The following is a 25,068-nucleotide window of genomic DNA, read 5'->3' as shown; positions in this document are numbered from 1 at the left end:
GAGATCCTGGCAGCTTATGAAGGAGTTCGAGCTGCCTCAGAAGTGATTGGCACTGAGGCACAGCTCATCCTGGCACCCCGACTACCAGTGTTGGGCTGGATGTTCAAAGGAAAAGCTCCTTCTACCCATCACGCCACTGATGCCACATGGAGTAAGTGGATCGCTCTGATCACGCAGCGAACCCGGATAGGGAATCCTAATCGCCCTGGGATTTTGGAAATCATCACCAACTGGCCGGAAGGTGAGAGTTTCGGATTGTCCTCTGAAGAAGAAGAGGAGCAGGTGACACGAGCTGAGGAGGCCCCACCATATAACCAGCTACCAGAAGAGGAGAAGCGATATGCTCTCTTCACAGATGGCTCTTGCCGCATTGTAGGGACAAGCCGGAAATGGAAAGCAGCTGTATGGAGTCCTACACGTCGAGTTGCAGAAGCGACTGAAGGACAAGGTGGATCAAGTCAGGTCGCAGAGCTGAAAGCTGTTCAGCTGGCTTTGGATATCGCCGAACGAGAGAAGTGGCCAAGACTCTACCTTTACACTGACTCGTGGATGGTGGCCAATGCTCTGTGGGGATGGCTGGAGCGCTGGAGAAAGGCCGGCTGGCAGCGCAAAGGGAAACCCATCTGGGCGGCTGAGATGTGGCAGGACATCGCTACCCGGGTAGAGAAGCTGAGTGTGAAGGTCCGTCACGTAGATGCTCATGTACCCAAGAGCCGGGCTAATGAGGAGCATCGTAACAACGAGCAGGTGGATCGAGCTGCCAGGATCGAAGTCTCTCAGGTAGATCTGGATTGGCAGCATAAAGGTGAATTGTTTCTAGCCCGATGGGCCCATGATGCCTCTGGTCATCAAGGCAGAGATGCAACATACAGATGGGCTCGTGACCGAGGGGTGGATCTAACCATGGGCAGTGTCTCACAGGTTATCCATGACTGTGACACATGTGCTGCCATCAAGCAGGCCAAGCGGGTGAAGCCTCTATGGTATGGTGGACGGTGGTCGAAATACAGGTATGGGGAAGCCTGGCAAGTTGACTACATCACACTTCCCCAAACACGCCAAGGCAAGCGCTACGTGCTGACCATGGTAGAGGTAACCACTGGATGGCTGGAGACATACCCCGTATCTCACGCCACTGCCCGGAATACCATCCTGGGCCTTGAGAAACAAGTCCTGTGGAGACACGGCACCCCAGAGAGAATAGAGTCTGACAACGGCACCCACTTCAAGAACAGCCTCATAGACACCTGGGCCAGAGAGCACGGCATTGAGTGGGTGTATCATATCCCCTACCATGCTCCAGCTGCCGGGAAAGTTGAGCGATGTAATGGACTGCTGAAAACAACCTTGAAGGCGTTGGGTGGGGGAACTTTCAAACACTGGGAGCTGCATTTGGCAAAGGCCACCTGGTTGGTCAACACTCGGGGCTCCATCAATCGAGCTGGCCCTGCCCAATCAGAACTCTTGAATACTGTAGATGAAGATAAAGTCCCTGTGGTCCATATGAGAGGTATGTTAGGAAAGACTGTTTGGGTTAGTCCCACCTCAAACAAAGGCAAACCCATCCGAGGGATTGTCTTTGCTCAAGGACCTGGTTGCACTTGGTGGGTAATGCAAAAAGATGGAGAAACACGTTGTGTACCACAAGGGGACCTAATTTTGAGCGAGAAGAGTTTGTAATGTTTCATTGCATATATGTATATATATATATGTATAGGTAAAAAGGGGATTAATTTGGGAATGACTAGATGGAGTAGAATAAGGGGTGGATAATGTCCTAGTTCAGCAGGAGGGACCAGCTAACCCTGTGTGGGGGTGATCAAAGCTGTGTATTCTACCCCCTCTATTCATTCCCCAAGGACAATGGGCCATTAGCAGCAGCTGCCCAGGGAGCCACTATCACCTTCACACCCAGCCTGAGGGGGCGGAGCTGCTAATGGGCCATCAACAGCTCAACACCCCCTGGCTCCCAGAGTCAATCACCCATTGTGTGAGTCCCCGCCCAGGGGGAGGGACTGAGTGCTCCCTGAGGGTACATAAGTGGCGGGTAAGAAGACCTCGGGTACTTCTCGTCGGATCCAGAGCAGCAGCAGGACCTCGACAGGAGGAGATCCCCGCTCTCGTCCAGACCACAGCCCTCGCCTGCACCAACAGGTTTTTCTTTTCCTTTTGCTCTGGACTTGGGGGAGCCACAGGGGTTTCAGCACAAGGGCAAACAAACCCCCTTGGGTTTGTGCCCCAGGACACTGGGTTATACTGCTGGGGTATTGTGAGTTGAAAGCAATTTCCCTTGTGTGTCAGTGTTGTTATAGTAATATTATTATTAAATTTTAGCTCTGACTTATAATCTCTCTCGTGGTGAGTTCATTTCCCCTGCTGGTTCACCTTCAAACCAGCACAAACTGCAAGAAAACCCTATGCCACAAACTCCTGGGAACTGGATGAAGACCAAGGGAAAGAACACTACACATTTGCTCAGCTTCAGAGCATCTGCTTCATGGAATTGCAGGAGACAGGATTTGCAGCTGGATGGAGCTTTGAGGTAAAGGAGCAGGGCAAGTATTGTATTCTCGTGATAACGCATAACTCACTAAGTGCTTCTGCTGAGACTTGTTTTAATTCAAAATAGTATGTAAAGCAGCCACCTGCTTCCTTTTTCACCATAATGGTGCTGGTGACAATTGGAAGACTCAAAATGAGCCAGATTATGTTTTATGCGTTTCCCCAGAGGCCCTTCCTTCTCAGTGCAATAGTACTCTGCAGCCTATGATGATGTTCCCATCTGTCTTAGTCATCATGCAGCCAAGCTATTTGTATTTTAGCTCCTTAACCCTTCCTCATAAATCAATTTCTCTAACTCAGTAATCAACACTGTCTGACAGAGAATGGACGTGAATCTTGGATTTAGAAACAGGGCTTCAGACAGCAACTCCTGCAACAAGAGATGCAGAAATTTTCTAGATGCCTTGAACTACTTCTTTTTAGATAAACTGGAATACTTACAGAGGAAAACAATGAAGCAAAAAGGATTGACTGTATTTGGAATAAAATTGAGCACTGGATAGGAAAGACCATTGAAAAGTCTATGAGCAAAAGGCAGGATTATGATGTGTTGTATTCCTTCATGGTGAATTATGAAAAAGCATCCATCCATCCATCCATCCATCCATCCATCCATCCATCCATCCCTCCATCCATCCATCCATCCATCCCTCCATCCTTCCATCCTTCCATTCTTGTTCCTAACATCCTGTTACTAACTTAGGTTTGACTTTGATCTAACCAAAGGTATAGTTGGGATATTCAGTTAAATGTTCATTTAGTGAACATGTACAGTCTAGTCAGTTATAAGGGTTATCCTGTACAATCTCTTGTTTGTCACTGTGCTGCCAAAAAACATGAATGTCAGCTTTCAAGAAAATTTTGGAATTGAGTTGAAAGCCAAAGACATGCAAATGAACTAGCAAGTATCTGTCACTGCCCTGTAGTGCAACTAGTTATTTTTTGAGCATTAATGAAGCTCAGTTGCTGTTACTGCTGACTTTCAGTTGCTTCTAACTTTCCCAAGCTTTACTTTTCCACATTCATGTTCTTAGTTGTTGCTTGAGCACTGCTTTTATAAAACTTAAGTAAAAAAATTTCACCCTGCTAAGTTCCAGACTGAATTAAGGAAATGACATAAAATTGATCTGAAAAAATTCTTTGTGTTTGAAGCAAGACCTCCTCATGTTTGCCTTTTCATGGACTGTTTGCCTAGGTTATGTTTATGGTTGTCTCAACAGTTAGTGTAAGAAGACTCAGGATGACAGCTTATGAAAGGAGAAGGGATAGTCTGTCACAGATGACACTTGCTCATCTTCCCAGGCTGAGGCACTTACAAGAAGCAAGAGGCATGTATCCAAGCTGTCTGTTTAGGATTTCTTGTGTGCAACCCAGGGGAGGGAAGGAACATGAGCTACTGTGAGTCCTCACTATGCACTTTGGCTTCCTCTTGCATGGCAATGACAGGTTGGTGTTCATGCATGCCTTTTAAGGCTCCCTTTACAAGCCAAACAATTATTACTGTGGAGTGTTTCATCTCAGAGCATTACTTATTCTCTGTAAATCTCAGACTAGATTGTCAGGCACTACCTTTGATTGCTTCTTCTGCCTATCTTTTTGGCTGCCATCTACCTTTTGGTTTGGAAAAGGAGATCACATGCAATGTGACCTACAGCCTGTGTTCACTCGCAAAGTTCAGCTGAAAAATTGTTACACAAACATCTCATCTCAGGACTAAAAAGCACAAGATTATGTGGGGGGTCTTCTCAGCTTCTATCCGTTGATCATCACATTACTAGGATTGAGCGATTCTAAAGAAAAAGTTGCAAGGTATTATGCTATGTTCATTACCCCCAAATGGAACAGGAATGTAAGAGACTTCATAAAATGTTTTGCTGTCACTCAGATGCCCTCACTGAGAAACTGATGACATTAAAACATATACATATAAAATAAAAAAAAAAACTTAGCCCTGCTGGAATCCATCCTTATTTATGGACTTCCTCACCTCCCTCAGAATAGAAATAAGGACTTGATCCCACCTCATACAGATTTCTCATCCTTTTGGAATAGGCAAAATTTCTGGCATTCCGAAATGAAATAAAAGTTTTTTCTTAAAACTTTTATTCTCCAAGGAAATCAAAAGTGTGTCTTGCATGACCAAGACATAAAATCCATTTCAATGGTAGAACTGATTGGGTTTGGGGATGTGTAAACTATCTTTTCTTCATAACTTGCTATGCGGAAGAGAAAGTTGATATCTGCACAAAGATCAATGCTGCTACCACTGCTGGTCTGTACTGCCTCCCTCTCTTCTAACAGCATGATCACTGCCATAATCTTGGCAACTTCACCTGGATATTACTGGCATAATTAGCTCTTCTCTAATGCACAGAATGAATTTGAAAATTAGTAACTATTAGTAGGAAGCATACTGTGGACAGTGGTGATTTAGTTTTATGCAGCATTCCTGAGCTGTATTTTCTAGTCATTTCATGTGACATAAACAGCTCAATAGCTGAAAATCTGTGTATTTCAATATTAGGAAATTTTCCCATTAATAATGAGTGAGTCTGGTAAGAAGAAAAGGGAATTATATGAAGGCCAGAAAGGAAATAAAGCAATAATTTCTTGACGATGAAACTAAAATTTAAATAGTAATAAAATTTGATATTTTGTGCATAACAAAGCAGGAGGAAAATGTGTATTATAGCCCAATACAATTGGAGTGTGGGGAATTTTAATAAATATCGCTTTATAAAATAACAGTTTAGTAATTCAACTTGTGACAAATTACAGCTTTAAAAATCTCTTAATATTCTGCCTCACTTGCATTATTTGAGCTTCCATTTGCCACTGAGCAAACAATAATGTACTAATGGACACATATATCTTTTTTCAGAATTATTTCAAGACATAAGGATTAGAAAAATCATTAAATATTTGATAACAGTTGCAGCATCTGCCTGATTTAGAAGCATATCTATTCTCAGGAAAACACAGAGAGAATGATAAAAAGAAGATCAATAAAACTCTGCTTATAGGTATCACATGAAGGAAATAAAATTACGTAAACTAAATTCAATGGATTCATAAATGAAACTGCAGTTGGAACATAATTTGTTTGTTTCCCTCACATTTTTTTTTCCATTGAAAGAACAGAATAAAATCAAATTAATTAAAAACATTCTAAAGGAGAAATTTTACCCCACTCAAATCCAAGGTCATTTTATCACTACCTTCAGCTGGGATGGATCATCATTTATTCTTAGCTCTTGCTATAACTGGATCTTTACCTTTGTGGATGCAAAAAAAAATGTTGACACAATACAATTTGCCCACATATCTCTCAACAGTTTTCAATCATTTAGCCCATGTTCAGAACAGAACGTACTGTCATACTTCACCTGCTTTGCAGTGGCATAGCTGCACACAATGAAAGTTGCACTATGGGGAAGATGAAGACATGTCTGTTGTTGTTTCATCTCACTCTTTTGATGCAGCTATTTTAGTCAGAGAAGCATGTGTTTAAAATGTTGTTTTGGGGCCGAGGGTTGCATAACGAAACATGCTTGTAGCACATGGCTTGACATGTTACACAATGATTGGCCTATGAAAATTTACACTTGCGTATTTTCTTCCACTCTGCTTCCATTTCTCTTTATTTAACTGACCCTCCTTCCACATAATATCTGAGCATCTTCTTATGAATAACCAAAGGCACACAAATTTGTTTCCTACCTCTTAAAAATAGCAAGATTCTCTTCTTTCTTGAGCATACAAGTACTTTAATTTCTTTTTCAAGTTCAGAGTAATTCCATTTGGCTGCTTCGTTCTCAGATAATTCATAATTGACTTGGAAAAAAGTCAAATTCAGCTTGGATCTAATCCATATCATGGGAAGCAAAATCACAGCTGACACTCTTGTTAGCACAGGCAGCAGAGAAACCCAGAGCCTGCTCCTATAAATATTATTCAAGCAGAACTCCTGTTCCAAGGAATTTTTTGTTAAGAATTTTTCCAGCATGAGGACACTAGAAATTGAGACATTGCTCCCTTGAATGAGACCCTGTCTGTTCCCAAAATTTCACCAATTTAACAAAAAAAAAAAGTGGCTTTTTAAACAATTTTTGTTCAGTGCGTATGTAGGAGTTGAGGGGTTTTTTTGGTTGAAGTGTGGTTTCTTTATTAGAAATAAACAGAAATTAAATATTTTAAATAATCTGCTTTCCATTTGAGTAACAATATTCGGACTTTAATTTAGTTGCAAATAAAAGCAACCCACTTAGCTAAGCTAAGGCAGGACCACTTCCTCAGTTGAAGGGTTAATTCTGCCAGGAAAAGGATGATGCTTAGCCTTGTATCTAATCAAGGCACCAATAAGCTCTCATCAGTTTTACTTAACCCATAGAAGAAACTGGAAAGTCAGAGTTTGTGTTGTTCCCAGCTGATAAAATGATTGTTTTCATTTTCCTGTCTGGTGCCTGTGTCTACTGTGCAGTTACACAAGTTTGGCTACATCAGATGACACAGGAGTGTATGCGCAGCACCAGTTGGTGCTAATGCAACAGACTTAAGCTCCTTATCTCCCTTCAATCCTTAACCTTAAATCCATGATGGATTTTTTATCATTCATGTTTATTCCTTTGGAAAAGTAGAATAAAAGGTGCTTTTTTCCCAGCAATATTTCTTCCTTCCTTCCCTCTGCCAGTTTATCACTGTGTCCTCTAATTGTTGTCTTTCATTGAATGGTTCCAGCCTTCATCATGCAAGTAAATTCATTTTTTCCATTTATAACTCCAAATAGTGTGTTCATAGCTGTCAATAGCTAATATATTCATTTGACTCCTGACAGGGCCCCAGACCAAAATCTAAGCAATATTTACTAAGCAACAGAAAATTGTATGGAAGAATTTCTCTCTAGACCATGTAATGTATATTTGTTCATTTTGCCTTTCCCGTTTCTCTATCCTGTACCCATATTTGAATGGATTTGTCATAATTCCCTTTTCTTTAGGCAGGGCACATCCCTGTAGATGCCACTGAGTAGGCATTCTCCTGAGAGCAGTGAGATGCTAGTGGCATGGGAAGGCTTCCCATGGGTCTCAAAGTTCATTGTGAGCAGACATGTAAAGCCATGGCCCAAGTTACACTCTTCTACTGCTCCTCCTGGTCCCACAGTGTTCTGTTTGAGGGGTACATTTTGTACACCAAACTTAGTTAAGGTCTAATATAGTAGAAGAGGAAACCATTCTCTGGTGGTTCCGACCACTTAAAACTGTGTTAATTCTGTTTGGGGGGCATCCCTCTCATCGCACTGAAAAAGATACTTTTTCTCCCCTTGCAGTGGACAGTAAATAAACTTGTCCTAAGCACTGAAGAGATACCAGTTAAGGGAACTGCATCCCATGGTGTAAATGCATCCATCACAAATCAACATGTCTCCTACCACTCAGCTGAGACCTTCCCCACCTGCAGTTTCTCTGCTTGGGCCCTGGCAGCTGGAGACTCAGCCTGTCCATGCTCCCATCTCCATAAATATAATGCTAATAGGACAAATTCTCTTAGCATTCAATATAGGAACAATGCAGCTGAGTCTTCAACAATTTGGCACTAATTTGATACAAACTCTCTTTGTTGGAGGGGCTTCGACTTTCTGTTGTGAGAAAAGATTTCCCAGACTGAACTTTGTTCTCCTGCCAAGTTTTCTGTTTCTTTTTCATTTTTGAGAGTTGCTTACCCAGAAGAATTGGTATGTACATACAGCCACTTTGCTCTTTCACAGGCAGAATTTGTCCATATGAGTGTGAGAAAATTCAGTGATCCCTATTCAGTTTCCAGCACCAGAACTACCTTGGCTGAACGTTGTTGGGGTAGAGCCTACAGAAGAACCTGCTTATTCTCCAAGGAGACCCTAGTGCAGCCTTCCACCACCTAAAGGGGTCTACAGGAGAGCTGGAGAAGGACTTTTTACAACGGCATGTAGTGACAGAACAAGGGGGAATGGCTCAAATTGAAAGAGGGTGGGTTTAGATTAGATATTAGGAAGAAATTCTTTACTATGAGCATGGTGAAACACTGGAACAAGTTGCCCAGAGAAGGTGTGGATTCCCCATCCCTGGAAGTGTTCCAGGTTGGGATGGCTGGGGCTTTGAACAACCTGATCTAGTGAGAGATCTCTCTGCCCATGGCAGGGGGCTTGGAACCATATGATCCCCTATGACCCTTTCAAGCCAAACCATTCTGTGATTCTATGAAATTAAGCCCTTTCTGTAAGTTTCAGAGCTGAAAATGGTATGCACAAGAGAGCGCAAATGTTTTTACTGAAGCAAGTTTATTCCATTGGAATAAGATAATTATGATATATTTTTAATTCTGGTAAAAGAACCTATACTAACAAAAGAATTTAGTGATTATTTTATCATTTAAACAGATCATCATCTTGTCTTGCTTAAGCTGGAAGGGCACAACCCATGTGACAGAAAAAGAACAGATGAAAAATTCTTGCTTGCTTTTCAGTGAGATTGATCATTGAATTGTCATAAGTCTGTGATGTTCAGCCCTACTTTCTTTATGAACCTTAGACCTACTGTCCCTGTGGTACAATTATTATTTAGGTTTTTATTTACATATAAAAAGAAAAGTTTAATAAAATTACTTGTATCTGCATTTTGTTATTCAAAGGTCTAATCCCAGAGTGATTCTCTTTGTAAATGTTTAGAAATTAACTACTTGGCTATTTTTAAGATGCAAGAGTAAAGAAAAGGTTACTATTTTTTTAAACTTAAAATATTTTGTCAGATTTTTTTTCTAAAATAACATAAAAACAAATGTTATAGGCAGCTTTTTTATTACTGATGTTACTACTGTAAGGTAGTGAAAGGGTTATGTTCAAACAGATAACTTATAAAAAAGAAATGTATTTCCCAGGCTGCAGGTAAATAACTTACAGCCACCCCAGGCCTGAATCATGTCAGGTGGGACTGTTGTAACAGGTCTTACTCAGGTTTCTGTTGTAAATTGCTGGTTTAATTTGTAAGCTTGAACACCTTTCCCTTAATAATGCCTGCGTATAACAAGAGCAGAAAGGCACTCTCTCATAGAAACATGACAATACCCCAATACCCTAGAAAATAAAGCTTAGTATGAAGCATTATGAAGTCAAAAAAATTATTTTTAAATTAATTATAAGTCAATGTTTACAGTAACAGTTTACATATTTTCTTTAAGACTAAAGTTTTAATAGAACACTTAAGTAGAGAAAATGGTATCAAATGGATTCTAGAGAAGAGTAGAAGGTACTGAGGCAGAAGGCAATAAGGCACTTGGGAAAACTCAGGACAAACGGATTAAAACTGGGATTCATTTTACCTACTTGTAAGGTACTAACCAAACTGGTTGTCTAGAATCCCTGCATATGGGAAGATACCCAGAGGGCAATTGATCTCAATGAACTTAGGTATTTTTCTCAGAATGAGACGAAATAAATACGCTCTGAATGTATCCTTTCTCTCTACTAACTATAGTGGAACTGAAACATTTGGCTTAAGCTAAACACATAACTCTTAGACAGCAAAGTTAGGTGAGATGTATGGCTTGCAAAGTAAAAATGGGAGCAACATCAACAGCTGAGAGATAAAGGGAAAGTAAACTGCAAATGGCTTTTGGGGTAACAGGAAAGAATATGAAAGATAGGAAATAACATTATTAGGTAATCAAGTGCAGTCACACAAAGGGATTTGACGAGCAGGGCAAACTGATTTTACAGCAACCAGGTAAATCTGACTGGGCTGTCATACAACATAGAAGAAATAGAGAAAGTGGCTAGGGGAAAGGTTTGCAATAATCAGTGCAAGAGTTGCTCAGTGCATGAAGTCTCTATGGATGCAAAAGAATTGCCGGTCTTTGGGATATTGTGAAAATACAAAACATATTCAAGCATGGTATCTTCAAAAGATGAGGACAGCACAGAAGGTGAAAAGAGGTTATATTTTTATTGTAGTGAAGATGAAAGTATGATATGCAAAATGTAGTGAGAAAAGATTTTTTTTTTGGCCTTTGAACCAGATCAAGACCTCACAGTAAGAAATAGTTTATTTATGGATTTTTTTTCTTGTTGCCTATTGTGACAGAATTGCTGACTGAGACACTAGAGATACTAGGAACATTTACATGTGAAATCTTTATTTGTATACAATCAAAGGGAATTTATTTTATTGAAAGAATAAATAAAATTGAATTGACTAAATAAAGAAATCTGCTTTTGAATTGTGCATTATACCACCTAGTCTTAACAGTCTGACTACACATTCAATAGTCTCAGTCTGTAATATAAAAATAAATATATCATAGTCCAGACTAAGAAGAGTAGATTTTCTGATTCAACAATAAATCAGAATTATGAATTGATAAATATTGAGTGACTGCAAAATGTCTTCCAAAACTGGCTTGTTTGGATGTTTTTGAAATGGTGCTAAGGTACTTTAAAAGCCTGGTGTGGTCATCAATAACCTGTGTTATTTGAAATCAATCACAGGGTAACTGAAGGCACTATTAAAGCATATCACTCCTTTGTGACTCTTATTTAACTAAAATATTTTTGTTTTTCTTGCCCATCTTTCCAGCTCAAAATCTGAGCTGTACTCTATGTTTTTTCTAGGAATTCATCTAGGATTCCTATTGTTCTCTGTGATGTTTTGAGTGTATTTTAAGCATAAATGTTATGAATTCTTGCCTGTCAACTTTTCATTTACTAAACATTTGGCCAGGTTGATGAACACATTAAGCTCACTGCATAATACCAGATGGCTTTATGGGCTTGTGTCCTCTCCTGGGCAAGCCCTGCTGTCATCTCTGAGCATCTGCACAGAGCCACAAGGGATATGTGCACTTTTCATTCATTCAGCTGGATCACTCATCATTAATATTCGGAGGAGGAAAGGAGGTGTCAGACAATAGAATTGGTTCTGGCTTCTGTTACACATTGACATGTCAATCATTCACCCTAGAGGCTGCCAGGCCCAATTTAGAAAAAAAAAGTAACTGCTGGGCTAAACATATCACAAAAGGAGTGAGATTTCTTTGTGTTAACCAGTCCCTTTACGGGGGAGAAATGTAATTAGCATCTTTCTCACAACCAGTAACACATGAAACCCAGTCTTAAGTGGGACATACTTTGAGATAAAATCTCTGACCTCAACACATTATCAGTGATTCTTCTGCAATCATAGGGTGTTCTCAAAATGAAATTGTATTTAAAGCACCTCTTTTAGGAAAGTGGTCTCACCCAGCACAGTGATAACTTGAATATATTAAGTTCCCTGCAATTTCTTACATAGCAGCTTTGATCATTCATAAAAGATACTGTTGATTTCCAGATTAATATAGTCAACTTTAAAAGAAAAAGCAGTAGCAACAAAATAATCCTCAAGCCTTTTGATCTCAGTGCAATTCCCCAGCAGCTGCACGTGCAATAGCCTCCTAGTGCTCCCTACTGGAGTCCCTCCAGAATGCCTGCTGCCTCCATGGGCAACTTCAAGGGGAAAAGGTGGATATGGTGGCAAAACCCACAAGGGCTGTGCTGCTCAGACGAGGAAACAGGAATTCTTGTTCCATAAACCCTTCAGCCTTGCCTTGCAATATTTTAGTCTTTCTCTGGAATCTTGAGATAATCAAAACAAATGTCAAGTGTTGGCAATAAGAGCATCTGCTATCACAGTTCATACTGTTTACCATCAAGGGGCAAAAAGTTTCATTGTCCTTTGGTAGGCAGCTTCTCTATCAGCAGATGGACTAAGATAGGACATCTTTCACACTACTGCATTTACAACAGCAGATTCAGAACACTTAGACACCAGGATTTGAATGTTAAAGCTAGCGTCTTCTCTGGCATAAGTTGAACAAACATCCAGGCTGCAAATATTATAAGAAAGGTTAAATATTTATTATATTGATCAGCTCCATCTCTGTGTGTAAAATCTTCCCCCATCCAGTGATAATCAAAGAAATATTTTCTCAGGACAAGCCACATGTAAAACATTAAATCTCTATTAGAATCAATAGGCAGACACCTTTCTGTACCAGCTGAAGAACTGGTTTATTTAGTTTTGATATAAGGTTGTCAAATGCATGTTTTCTTCCATTATGCTTGCAGCCATCTGCTGTTTACTACATGTGACAAAAGTAATCCACCCTGAGCTTCTCTCTGGGTTGGAATGTGGGAAGCCTTTCACCTCCAGCATTTCTCATAGCAGATAGCCATTGTTTCATATACTTAATTTACTTCCTCAGGAAAAGAAAGAAAAAGAAATATTTTCGTGTCTTTAATTCATTTATCTCCTTTAGCCCCACTGTTTGTATCTGACTGCATCACGAACGGGTTCTTCTAACTGAGGCCTGGTTTTGCAGTGAAATTTTATGGCCAGCTAAATTTAACTTAAAGTATGAATTCCACATCTCTATTTCAGATCCTGTAGAACAAACACATGACATAATTAGGCAAAGGTTGTAGGTAAACTGCAGGAGTAGCAAACAATGAGAGCAGGAAACAATAAACTACTTCTCTTTAGCTTTCATAACTATATGTTAGCTATATATTACTAATGCTGCTTAGTGGTAAATATATATGAACAACTGCAACTCACAGGCAGGTGAGAAGAAAGCTAACCTGGGTACAGGGTATGAAATATCACAAAATATTTGGCTTTGGCTCTTGCATATACTGCTGCTTTATCCATCCAGTTATTTTGTTATTGAAGTACCTACAAATTGATTGTATGGCTGACTACACCAATTGTTCTGCAACTTAAAAATCTGACACCATGCCTACAGAAAAGAAGGTTACAAAGACTGTGATTTGATGAACTTTTAAGGTTGTGTTTTGATCATTAGCATAAGAACATTTCCCTTTTATAGTCTAAAAGAGACTAAACAGGCAATACAGCAGCACTTTTACATGTCTTAATAAATGCTACTATTATGTAAATTGTATTATTCTTACTGTTAATATCACCTTCAAATAACATGTTCTTCTCTATTTTATATAGTGTTGAAATTTACTGACAGAATACAGCACACAAAGTCTGGCAAAAATATCTGGCAACATCTAGTGAAGGATATGTCATGGCTAAAGAAAGAGATGCAGATGAGCTTTTGTGCTGTCACCAGTGAGCAAAAGTCACTGTGTGTCAGTCCAGCATCCCTTCTGAAGCTATGCCCTCTAAGTGATGGGAGGAGCCAAAAGGCTAATGTTCATTTCTGCAGCAAAATGCTGATCTTTCAATATTTCAGGCAAAAAAATTGTGCAGAGAAAATATGTACAGGTTAAATCATCCTTAAACCCAGTTTCCCCACCACCTGCCACCACATGAAGAAATGGAGGCTAAGTAGAGTAGAGCTCTGAATAAGCGCCATCACAGATGATGCAATGGTTTTTTGTATTGTAAGTAACTCCAAATGCAGTTATGTCCATATATGTCAAAATTATGTTACAAATAACTATGATTAAATAGTGTATGGGAGAGGAAGAGCACATCAGTGATAACCTGTCAGAAAAGACAAGTTTGATTCTATGCTCAACAGAGATTTGCCATGTTCTCATTTGTCCTCCTCTATTCCTCATTTCTAAAACTGTGTTAACTGTATTTTTTATACATTACAGAGATCTGCAAGGTCCTTAGAAACAATAGAGGTGACATTGGTACAAATATCTGTGATAGACTGAGCTTTTTAGGGTGTTTTAATTGAAATTGGTTTTCCACAATGAATTCTTTTGTTTTAGGATAAAGATGCTCCAATTTTCAACATGCTGACAGCATTTTGACTAGTAGCATTATACTTTCTTGCCCTTGTTTCCATCAACATGATTTTTACATAAGACACAACTGGTCCCTCTGTAATTCATCTCCCTACATATCATTTCCACACATAATTTTATTAATTCAGAGATAAATAGTTTGAGAAACCTGTCTGCTTTCATTTACATTATTCTCTGTGTGCTCTCTGCTCTGAGGTTAAGTTTAGCAGCTGCCTAAATAGTATAGTCCCAAGACGGAATTATTTCTGTTACTTGTAAGGAGGACAAGAATTTTTTTTATTATGAAACAGTCTATCTGTTGCAGGCGAGTGGCAGACATACACAAAAAGGAATGGGTGGAAGGGAGCTTGCATTATTGTTCACTCATGTTTAAAGAAACTGCATGTGCAAAGGAACTGTATCAGAGTACTGAAATAATCAAGATTTCTGAGTCAGATTTTAAAAAAAATAAAGAAAACTCAGACCAAATCTTTCTAGAGAGTATACAATATTTATTTAATGTTGAAGACAAGTTTAAGAACATGTCCAATGGAGAGTCCTCAGCCACTATACAGAACTTTTGTTGAGAAAGGAAGGAAATACAGTTAATAAATTGAGGAAAGTGTATACAATACATTGATTTTTCAGAGGACTAAAAACTGACTAAACCCCCCATATTAAAACAACATTGAAAATAAAATGTTTCCCATTATTAAAATCAGTTCAAAGTCATCTATGGGAATAACAAGAACACAATTTATTTATTTCAGTGGGGGTTTAAGAGAAAACCGTCTCTGAGAAGGTTATATCTCTTGCTCTTTGATTAAAGACGTAGTCACAGCAATCTACATCTTCATGACATCCAGGGTGGATTAATACCCCTCACTGTACTGCTTAATGCACATGTTGAGATTGAACAGAGCTTCAGCTGATGTAAATCCCAGCAATCTCTTTTAATGGCAATAGCCATGAAGAACGTGCGCTCCTAGCACTTTGCTCCATAGCACTACTCCAAAGCAAACAAAGAAGCCAATTAGCCTTCTGTGCTACAGTGCTGAGCTGTATGGTGAGCTTTCTCAGCAGATGGTCCAAGAGCTCCTTGTTGAAAGCATTGTTCACCACACTGGCAGAATTACAGATTATAGTCACAAAGGGATTTAAGATTGGAAAGTTCTCTTCAGGTCCTTAAGTTAATGAACTTAGGCACCACCAGCATTCACAGTTGTGGCTAACACTAGGTCTGAGCCCATAAAACCCACAGAACATTCTCATGTAACGCTGTGGATAGGCTCCTTAGACTGAGTACTGTAAAACAAACCTCACCTCACCTGATATTTCTAAAACATTTATGACATATTAAGATTGTCCTTAGTCCCAACTACGCTTAGTATAGGATGGTACCTACCACTCTAATTAGCTCATTTTCTTCAACCCCACACTTTATTTTTCAAAAAGAGATGGCAGGAGATGGGCTGTAGAAAAATACTGTATACCTTACAGCAGTGGGTCTGTGAAATACCAGCAGCAACATGCCAACCTGTCACATAAACCATTTGGGGGATCCAGCTCAGTCCTCTCACAGTGAGGAGCATCTCATGGGGCTGAAGGGCAGTTCAGATAGTATCTGCCTCCTCAAAACAGGTATAGGGAGAAGGCAGGATAAGAAACTCAAATCTTGAATAGAGAAAGAAAAGTGGCAGCTGCTGGCAGAAAACCCAGAAAAGAAAAGGAAGGGCACAAGCAGTCTGGACAGGGACTGATTTTGTGGAGGCCAGGGTGAAACAAATGGCCTTACAAGAGATGGCAAAGATTGTCATAGAAGAAAGAAACCAAGCACAAGGCAAAACTGGAAAGATCAAAGCTCTAAGGTGAGTACAGGAAACATTTTCTTGAAAAAATCTGAGAAAGAAGCAGATCATGGAGAAGGATACTACAGACTTGAACCATAATCTGCTCAGAGCCAAGGTTTCAAGGGCTTTTGGGAAAAGGTCTTTGAAAGAAACTGAAGGGAAGAAGAAAAGACAAGAGTTGATCCAGCACAAAAAGATGAGACACGGGCACCTGAACTGAGTTAATCACCAGGTCAAAGCTGATGAGCTTTAGCAAAAGACTCACTGTTGAACAAAAGCTTCAAAGATCTCAAGAAATCCTGGATCAACTGATGGAGGAAAGTATTAGGGAATAAAAAGAAAAAAGCTCTAAAGGAAGAAGAATGAAATTTTATGGCCAAATATAGAGCAAAAGAGAATGAGGATGAGAAGACATATAAGTACGTTGCTACATATAGCTGACAGAAAAACTCAACAAGTCCCAGAAATTCCAGTCAAAACTATCCAAAAGAAAGTAAAACATAGCAAGGAAATTGTTTGAAAGACACCGCTGCACTCAAAGACAAAACCTGATGGTGGTGAAAAATGTCAACTACAGGAAATAGAAGAAACAATCAGAAGATCAGAGAAATGATTTAGTGTAAAGAGAGTTGGAATCTACCAGCGAAAAGGTTAGAAAAATACCCAGAGCAGATAAAAAAGTTAGTGAATAGCTAAGCAAATGACCAGATGGGTTCAAGTGCTTCTTACATTGCAGATATTCTTAAAACTTAAAGAAATAGTACAGCTATTTTTGTGTCCAAAAGATAGCTTGCAATTTATTCTTTTTGAGATTTGGCAAGAGCTCTGAGTTGTACTGAACTAAAATGGTTTCATTTTAATCTTGTTGCATTCAATGAATATGCCAATCACCATCCCTCCTGGCAGCCTGGCCTGCCTTCTTGCTATTCTGATGTTCTTCAGTGGCACAACACTTGAAATATACGATATAAATACCTAATTAAAATAAATTTCAAATATATTTAATTAAATTTTACTAGATAAGCTGGTTTATATATAGTAAATAGAGATCTCTTCACAAGAAATTCTTACCCTTCATTAACTTTTGTAGCTTTGAGGAGGATTAATTGCTTATATCTGTCATGCAGGTTGTTTTGCCTCAGTAATGCAACATATGCTCAATACAGAAATATGCTCAAACTAGAAGAATTAGTGGTCCTAAAACAAGAACAAAATTACATTTAATCTAACATGTAACTAGCTTATACAGAACCTGAAGGGAAATTAACTTTTTTATTAGCTTTCAGGTCAGTGAATTAGATTACTATTTCCATAAGCATTTTCTTATTACTTGATTTATATTGAATGCCAGTAAGTTATTTTTTGCCATATGTCTAATTTTCATTTTGAGAAGTTGAATTATTCTATCATTCACAGCATGCTAGGTATAAAATCCACTTTTAATTTGTGAGAAAAAAGCAATCACATGGTATGGGACTCAAAATAATTAATAATAAATATTGTGAATAGAGAAAATTCTGTTAATTTCACTGAGTAATATATACCCTGATTCAAGGGCTCCAATGTAGACCTGTTTGCCTGAAATCTTTTTGTAATTTGTGTTTATGTTGTTAAATATATCATTAATCAATAACCTAGGACAAGCAACAGTATAATCTGAAAAAATGAAGAGCTTTCTTTCCTAGAAAAGGAAGGTTGAAACAGTTAGTGGCATTAGGCTCTATGCCTCTGTGAGGAACAGGAGCTTAGCATCCCAAAGAGCTGCCAGTTTCAGCCAATGACAACTATGCAAATAATAAGTGATGAATGGGTAACAGACCAAATCTGAGGACAAGCCTTGATCTGGATATCATCAAAGACCTTTAGGGGCTTCTGTCTTGTAAAACCAAGATTGGGTTCTCCCAAACACATGGTTCAAAAATAATGTCTCTCTTCTAGAAAAGCAAAATTGTGAGCAAAGCAGAGAAATTTAGAAACTGATAGAGCCCAATCTTTTCACAAGCACTGCAGGAACATCGTTATATTAGTTTTGTTTACCTCCTAGGTGAAATTTCCTGGTTTCAGGCTGCAGCCCAACATGTCAAAAGTACTTCTTAATAGAAAAGAAAGTTGCATTTTTCCAGTATAAATCAACTACAATTTGAAAACTTGTTCCTGCTAAAAATTCAAAGAGATTGTAGAAGGAAGACAACCTGTCTAAGAACCATACAGTTGGAAATATGCCCAGTCCCAGTAGAATTGCAGAATCTAATTTGTAAATCTTAACAGCCAGATATTTGCACAGTTAGAAATCTACAGTATATTTTGCACTGCTTTGAAATGTACCATAGTCATCTGCTGAGAGATTCTGGTTAATCTTTCCCACTTTCAGCTGGAATTGGAAAGGATAATAGCTGAGTGTCTAGCAAGGCACATGCAGTGGACTGGTTTTCTGACTGCCACCCACTTATTCTGCAGTATATAAACTCACTCCAGTTTGGTAGGAACTAATAGTACACAATTCATATTATTTCATGATAAATGTAGCATTGTAACCAAAGAAAGATGATGCTACCTGTTTCTGGCCTGAGCAGAGAGCCAAGAATCTGGGGTCTTGTAAGTTATTTCAAATTGAGGAGAAACTGGCAGAGTCTAGCATATCTTAGATACAAAATAGTTTATTACAAAAACTGTTTGAAGTCATCTTTTCTGAATGCAAGAGAAAATAAACAAGGGCAGATTACTCAGCACACATGTAAGTGTTCTTTTTGAACCACACTTAGACCAAAAATTTTCTCTCTATTTTAACTCCTGCCTGTTTGTAATCATCCTTTGTAGGCTTTTCTCACACCTATTTCTGTCATACTGCATCCCACAGATTTGAAAACCATCATATTGCAAAACCCATTTGTGTTTTGTCTTTGTTTTAGATGAAAACTGTTTTCATTTCAGCTCTCTGAACCCCTACAGAAGCATAATCATTTCATACCTTTATCCCTCACAAAGACCTATTGTTAAACTTAGAGGCCTTTAATGACAACCACCTATAACAACATCCTCGTTTTGAACACTTAGCAACAGCTACAAAATTTCTCATTGCTGTGAACAGCAGCCATATACAGCAGCCCTGTGTCCCAACATCTATCTTCAGCAAAAGACAAAGATAAATTATCCTGGTCTTTGCAGATAAAGAAATGGCAGTATAATAGTTCTCATATGTTTTAATGCTTGTTTCACAGTGGTGCAGAGACAGAAAAGGAACTGACTTGGAATGGCTGCGAAGGGACAGCACAATGGGACAATCCAGATGCTGGAGGAGGGAGAGCTCACAGTAAGGCTGCCTTTGGAAGTTCTGTCAGTGGGTGAATGCTGTGTCATATACAACAAATAATAGTGCGGATTCATGTGTAGCAAAGCCTTGAAACGTGATGTTATCTTTCATAGTGCATTTATGGAATAATGTTTTTCTTTGTTCTGTAATAAAAAACCCCATCCTTTTCTTAATTAGCCTTATCTGCGAAGAAAATCCACTCTTCCCTCTGTTTTGAACCATTATGGGTAGATGGCTATCTAGATGTCTATAAGTATGTCTGCACTGCATGTGAAGGTCTTGAAGCCTTGATCCTAAAGTGAACTTTGCACTGCCAACAAACAAGCTTTTATTGGGTTTCTTTTTTAACCCAGACATACAATATTTATAAAATATTTACAAAAATATTTACAAAATATTTTAAATATAAAATAAAATCCATGAGGGATTTCAAAACAATATTTAAAATTGATTTGGATAAGCTCATCTTTCAGGATTACTTTCTGCTACTTTTTAAAATAACCGGATTAGCTAAAGGATGAAGAAATCTTTGACCTATATATTCTAGTTACTGTCTCTTTCTTTCATTTACTTGGCTTTAAAGCATATTAAGGCAAGCTAACCCATATAAATGTCTTGTGGGACATAAGATCCAATTTTAGTCATGCAAAAAGTACCTGTATACCAAAGGAAGACAGATGGACGGACTCTTATTTTAGCACATATTGCATGGCAGAAGAAAACCAGTGGAAAGCAGGATTTAAATTTCTCTCTACCCCAGAAAATTACAATCACAGAATTATCCTAGAAAATTATCATGAAACAAGATACAAACCAAACAAACAAATAAAACCTCACCACAAACAAGCAAAAAAAAAACACCACAAAAAAAAACCCCACCAATATTGATACTTTTCAGTGTTTGTTACAATGCTCATCAAAGCTACATAACATCAAAGCTCGATAACACATTATTGAGGAGAAAGGACAGAGCAGAGTGTGGCAGCTTAATTTATCAGTGAATTCCAGTTACTGTAGGGAGGGTGTGACAGACAAGGGAGAGGGTAACACATAGGAAATTTTGTCTTTACTAGAAAGGAAATGAGACAGACATTGTATAAGGAAATATTATTGAAGTACTGGTCCAAGAATGTGAAGCAACAATCCTTTTGCAAGCAAAGACTGTTTCAGATAACAGCTCTCAAAAGTCTAAGGAAATCTGAGCCTTTTGACTGCACATCAAAACTTCTTCCTCTTGCATGGGACAGGCATGCCATGGCATGCAGTGAGGCTGCAGGGATGTAGTCCCAGGGCAGACAGGCAGTGGAGATGCTTCCCCGGCTACCTATAGTGCCTGTAAAGCCATCTTAAAGTATGGATAAGGTAAGTTTCTTGCATCTGCAAACACAATAGGCATTTTACTTCATTCTCCTGTATATTCCAAGAATCACCGAATATGACAAGGGACCCACAAGGATCAAGTCCAACCCTTAGCCCTGCACAGGACCATCTCCAAGAGTAAGACCTTGTGCCCAAGAGTACCATCCAAACACTTGAACTTTGTCAGCTTGGTGCTGCAACCACTTCCCTGGGGAGCCTGTTCCAGTGCCCAACCACCCTCTGTGAAAAGAACCTCTTTCTGATATCTGAAGTAAATATCCCTGACACAACTTCAGGCCATTCCCTCAGGTTCTGTCACTGGTCATCAGAAAGAAGAGATCAGTGTCTGCCCCACTTTTTCCCCTCACAAAGAAGTTGTAACTGCAATGAAATCTCCCATCAGTCTCCTCTTCTCCAGGCTGAACAGACCATGTGACATCAGCAGCAACTCATATGGCTTCATCTCAAAGCCCCTCACCATCTTCATTGCCTCTCTTTGCACACTCTCCAATACCATAATATCTTATATTGCAGTGCCCAAAACTACACACAATATGCAAGCTGAGGCTGCCCCAGTGCAGAGTAGAGTGAGACAATCCCCTCCCTCGACCTGCTGGCAATGCTGTGCCTGATGCCCCCGAGGACATGGGTGGCCCTCCTGGCTGCCAGGGCACTGCTGACTCATATTCAACTTGCCATCAACCAGGACCCCCAGGTCTCTTTCCATGGCACTGCTTTCCAGCCTCTCATTCCTCAGTCTGTATGAACATCCAGGGTTGCCCCTTCCCAGGTGCAGAATCCAGCACTTTTCCTTGTTGAACTTCAAATGGTTGGTGATTGCCCAGTCCTCTAATTTCCTAGGTGTCTCTGCAGGGCCTCCCTGCCTTCCAGAGAGTCAACAGCTCCTCCCAGTTTTCTGTCATCTGCAAACTTGCTTAGTGTCCCTTTCAGTCTCCACCACCCTTACCTTCCTTCTTTGTTTTATTACTGTGTTGATTAAAATAGCACACATAGCATACCCATCCTCTCTCTCATGCAGGAGAAATGCACACCATGTTGAATGCAACATGACCCAGTTGAAATCACATCTAACTGACCTAGCAAGTGATGAGTTTGAACTGTTATTTTTATTTTTTTCCACTTGCCTCTCTGACTTACTTCACTGAGAAGTCATTATCATTATGACCCATGCAAAACAATGTGCAAAACAGAAAGATGACACACACACTCCTTTGGTGATATTTGATTTCTTTTCCTCTACATAAATTAAATTACCCCTTCCCCACTTCTAAGACAGACAGGTTGATTCTAGAGAGAAAACAGGAAACAGTAATATTTAATTTTAGTTATAAAGTTATGCTATTATTTTCATAACCATATTTAAAGTTTCCTTATCAAATGTAGACATTTCCAGACTGGGACAGGGGAGGGCACTAAAGAGTTACACATGGATCTGAAAGCTGAACCAAGGCTTTGTCCAAAATGTAAATTGGCTTGACAATGGTTTCAGACTGAGCATGTATACTTTTTGAATGAAAAAGAAGCTTTGATACAGCGTATTTTAGTTGCTTGAACCACGTCCTTAATCTTTTGGAAAAGCTGCTGAAGCCAAGCCTTGCTTTTGTGTTTAATCATCTTTCAGCCAAGTAAGGAAAAATACATCCTAGTAAAAAGTTTTCTAAAAGCATGTTGGTCTCTGAGACAAGGCATCATATGAATCAGACTAGTGTGTTTAAGCATTAGTTTTATTTGTCTCTAGTCAGTCAAATTAAATATTAGGATAAAAAAATGGTTCCTTGCTCTAACTGGGCCAATACCACTAAAGAACTGACACTTTAGGACAATGAACTGTAACCATCATTGCACTTCCTGCAAGGTTACTTGAAAATTTACTACACTTGTTCAGAATTTGGCTCCAATGGGAAGCAATGATTCATGTTCATGTGGAAAGGGAGTGTGTTTTGTCGACAGAAATGAACAGCACACATCTATTTACATAATTAATTACCATCAGGCTCACAGCAGCGTATGAAGCTGAGACAATTCTGCCCATTTTCTGCCTGTCAGAGTGCACTATACCAACTGAGGTCAGGAACTGAGGTCCTTCTTTGTAAAAGCACATCTGAATGAAGACTCTTTTAATTATAGAAACTTTTTCTTTTAATTAGTGTATAATGCTGTAACCAGTGGTAACATTTGTAATGGTGCAAGGCTATAATCAGATCTCATGCATTAGTGGACAAATTTAGCGCTGAAGTGCTCAGGAAGGCTTTATGAACACCCTTCAATAGTTTAACAGAGGTAAAAGTTCTGTCTTTTTCTAGAGACCTTTTATACTTTTATACCATGTAACATACAATAAATCAGGAGTAAACCTGGGTGTGTTGGTCAATCATGGGATAGTTATGAGGCAACAGTATGCATCATACATGAGGAAAAGAAGTTTTAACAGATATGGAGAGATATGAATGCCAATTTACAGGTCACTGATACTGTTCTGGTCCAGTGTTTTGGTCAACTCTGATCAAAAAGATGAGATAAAACTGGAGCAGATCAGATGAAGACTGTCAAGGTGCACTGAAATATTTGAGCTGCTGGATGTCTTGTATGCAATGAACACATATATAACACATTCTAAGGCTTGATCCTGATATACCTCCAACTCTACATCATAGTTTTCTCTAAAGGGAAACCCACACGCATAGGTTAGATAAAAATCACGTTACACGGTCCTTTATTTTGGATGTCTCCAAGACAAGTCTGGGAAGGAATGATTGCCTCCTATATACAAAATAGAAAGCTAAACACTGAGAAAAAGTCAGACTACTGTAACTTAGATTAACTAACTAACTTTAACTTACATTACTTAATTTAGTAAAATTATATGGTAAAAGACTGATTATAGCAAAAACATGGTGGTAAATCAGAGGGCAACTTCTAATAATTTTCAAAGGTGTGCAGCATGAGATCTCAACTCCCGAATAAATGTTTACAATGTCACTGTCACTAGCACAACTGCTTAACAGCAACAACAGATGCTCTAGAGTAGATGGGATTCCTCCTAACCACCCAGATGGCATCCTCCTTCTTGACATTTTAGAAGGAATATCATATGCTGCAGAAATGGAACTAGGGAACAAAGTAAGGCATGAGGGCAATGCCTGCCTGAGGAGTCCTGGAAGACTCTGGCCCATACAGAGGTGTGGTGGAAGAGTCCAGCACCAGGAGTCCTCCAAGAGCTCATTGCGCCATGGCCAAAGTCTGCTCTGGTTTCCAGGGGAGTATAAGCTTTCTGCCTGTCTTCATGCTACAGAAATACAAGTCCCCTAATGGCTCACAAAATTTGTTTTTCTCCTCATGATTGTAGTTTCCCATGGCAACCGTGTTTCTCCACAGGGACACTATGCCTGGCTGCCAAGAGATAGATTTTTGTGAGAATCAGAAATTTCACAGGAGCTGGACCTATCCCTAGCAGATGGAAATGGTTCGGATGCCTATAGTGTCCAAAGTATCCACAAAGCCAATCCATTTTTCCACCTTTGAAAGAAGGAATGACCAAAATACATTTCAAACAGAAAAATGAAATTTCTTTTGAATTTCAAAAGAGAGCAAAGAAGGAATCACTTTCTCTTGAGATCATATCAGGAGCTTGTAACAACAAGGTCGAGCTGTGCATATGTACCCATTTTGACTTTGTGGGTGTAACAGAAAACTAGAATCACAAATGCACACCATGTGTTACAATTTTTTTTGTTTTTTGAAAGAGATCTGGCTGCTGTGCTACGATATTGACACAGACTCTCCAAATCAATTGTAAGGACATTGCCAGGAAAAATAGGATCAAGGGAAGTGCTTGGCCTTCCCAGGAGCTGCAGTGGTCTCTGTGCTAGGAGTTACTGTGGGTTATTTCCTCCCCACACTGTGCTGCCCTCACCCAATCCTTCCGATTACACACCCCGCTTTTGTGTGTCCCAGCTTGCCAGGAGGAGAGAGCTCTGTGTGTTTGTGGTTTTGTTCCCCTCATTATCATGCAGACAATATTCGGCTGTTCTCAAGGAAGGCCTGGGATCCCTGCTCTTTTCCCAGGCTTTCTTCTTGTCCATGAAAAGAGGTAAAACAACGAGGAGCCTGTTTGGCTCTGTCTCGCCAAGCCATGGGCTGATGGTGATGTAACAGCACGCCCGGCAGTGAGTGGCTGCGGCCAAACTGGTCAT

At 39.4% G+C, this 25,068-nt stretch overlaps 1 protein-coding gene across 3 annotated transcripts in view; it reads right to left on the bottom strand.

The window, feature by feature from the left end:
* SMPDL3A (sphingomyelin phosphodiesterase acid like 3A) overlaps positions 1-25,068 on the bottom strand; it is a 72,403-nt gene that overhangs the window by 22,193 nt on the left and 25,142 nt on the right. The window contains exon 9 of one of the 3 annotated variants that reach the window (XM_071548992.1): positions 14,866-24,391. The exons of 1 other annotated variant lie outside the window; for it this stretch is intronic. In XM_071548992.1, coding sequence (XP_071405093.1) covers positions 24,210-24,391 — 182 coding nt within the window. In that variant the 3' untranslated portion in view covers positions 14,866-24,209. Of the gene's footprint in view, positions 1-14,865; positions 24,392-25,068 lie in introns of those variants that run through there. One more of the 3 variants, XM_071548994.1, reaches the window with a different exon arrangement.

The sequence above is a fragment of the Pithys albifrons genome, chromosome 2 (genome assembly GCF_047495875.1).
Source record: "Pithys albifrons albifrons isolate INPA30051 chromosome 2, PitAlb_v1, whole genome shotgun sequence".
Classification (NCBI taxonomy): Eukaryota; Metazoa; Chordata; class Aves; order Passeriformes; family Thamnophilidae; genus Pithys; species Pithys albifrons.
This window is presented reverse-complemented; position numbering and strand designations above follow the sequence as displayed.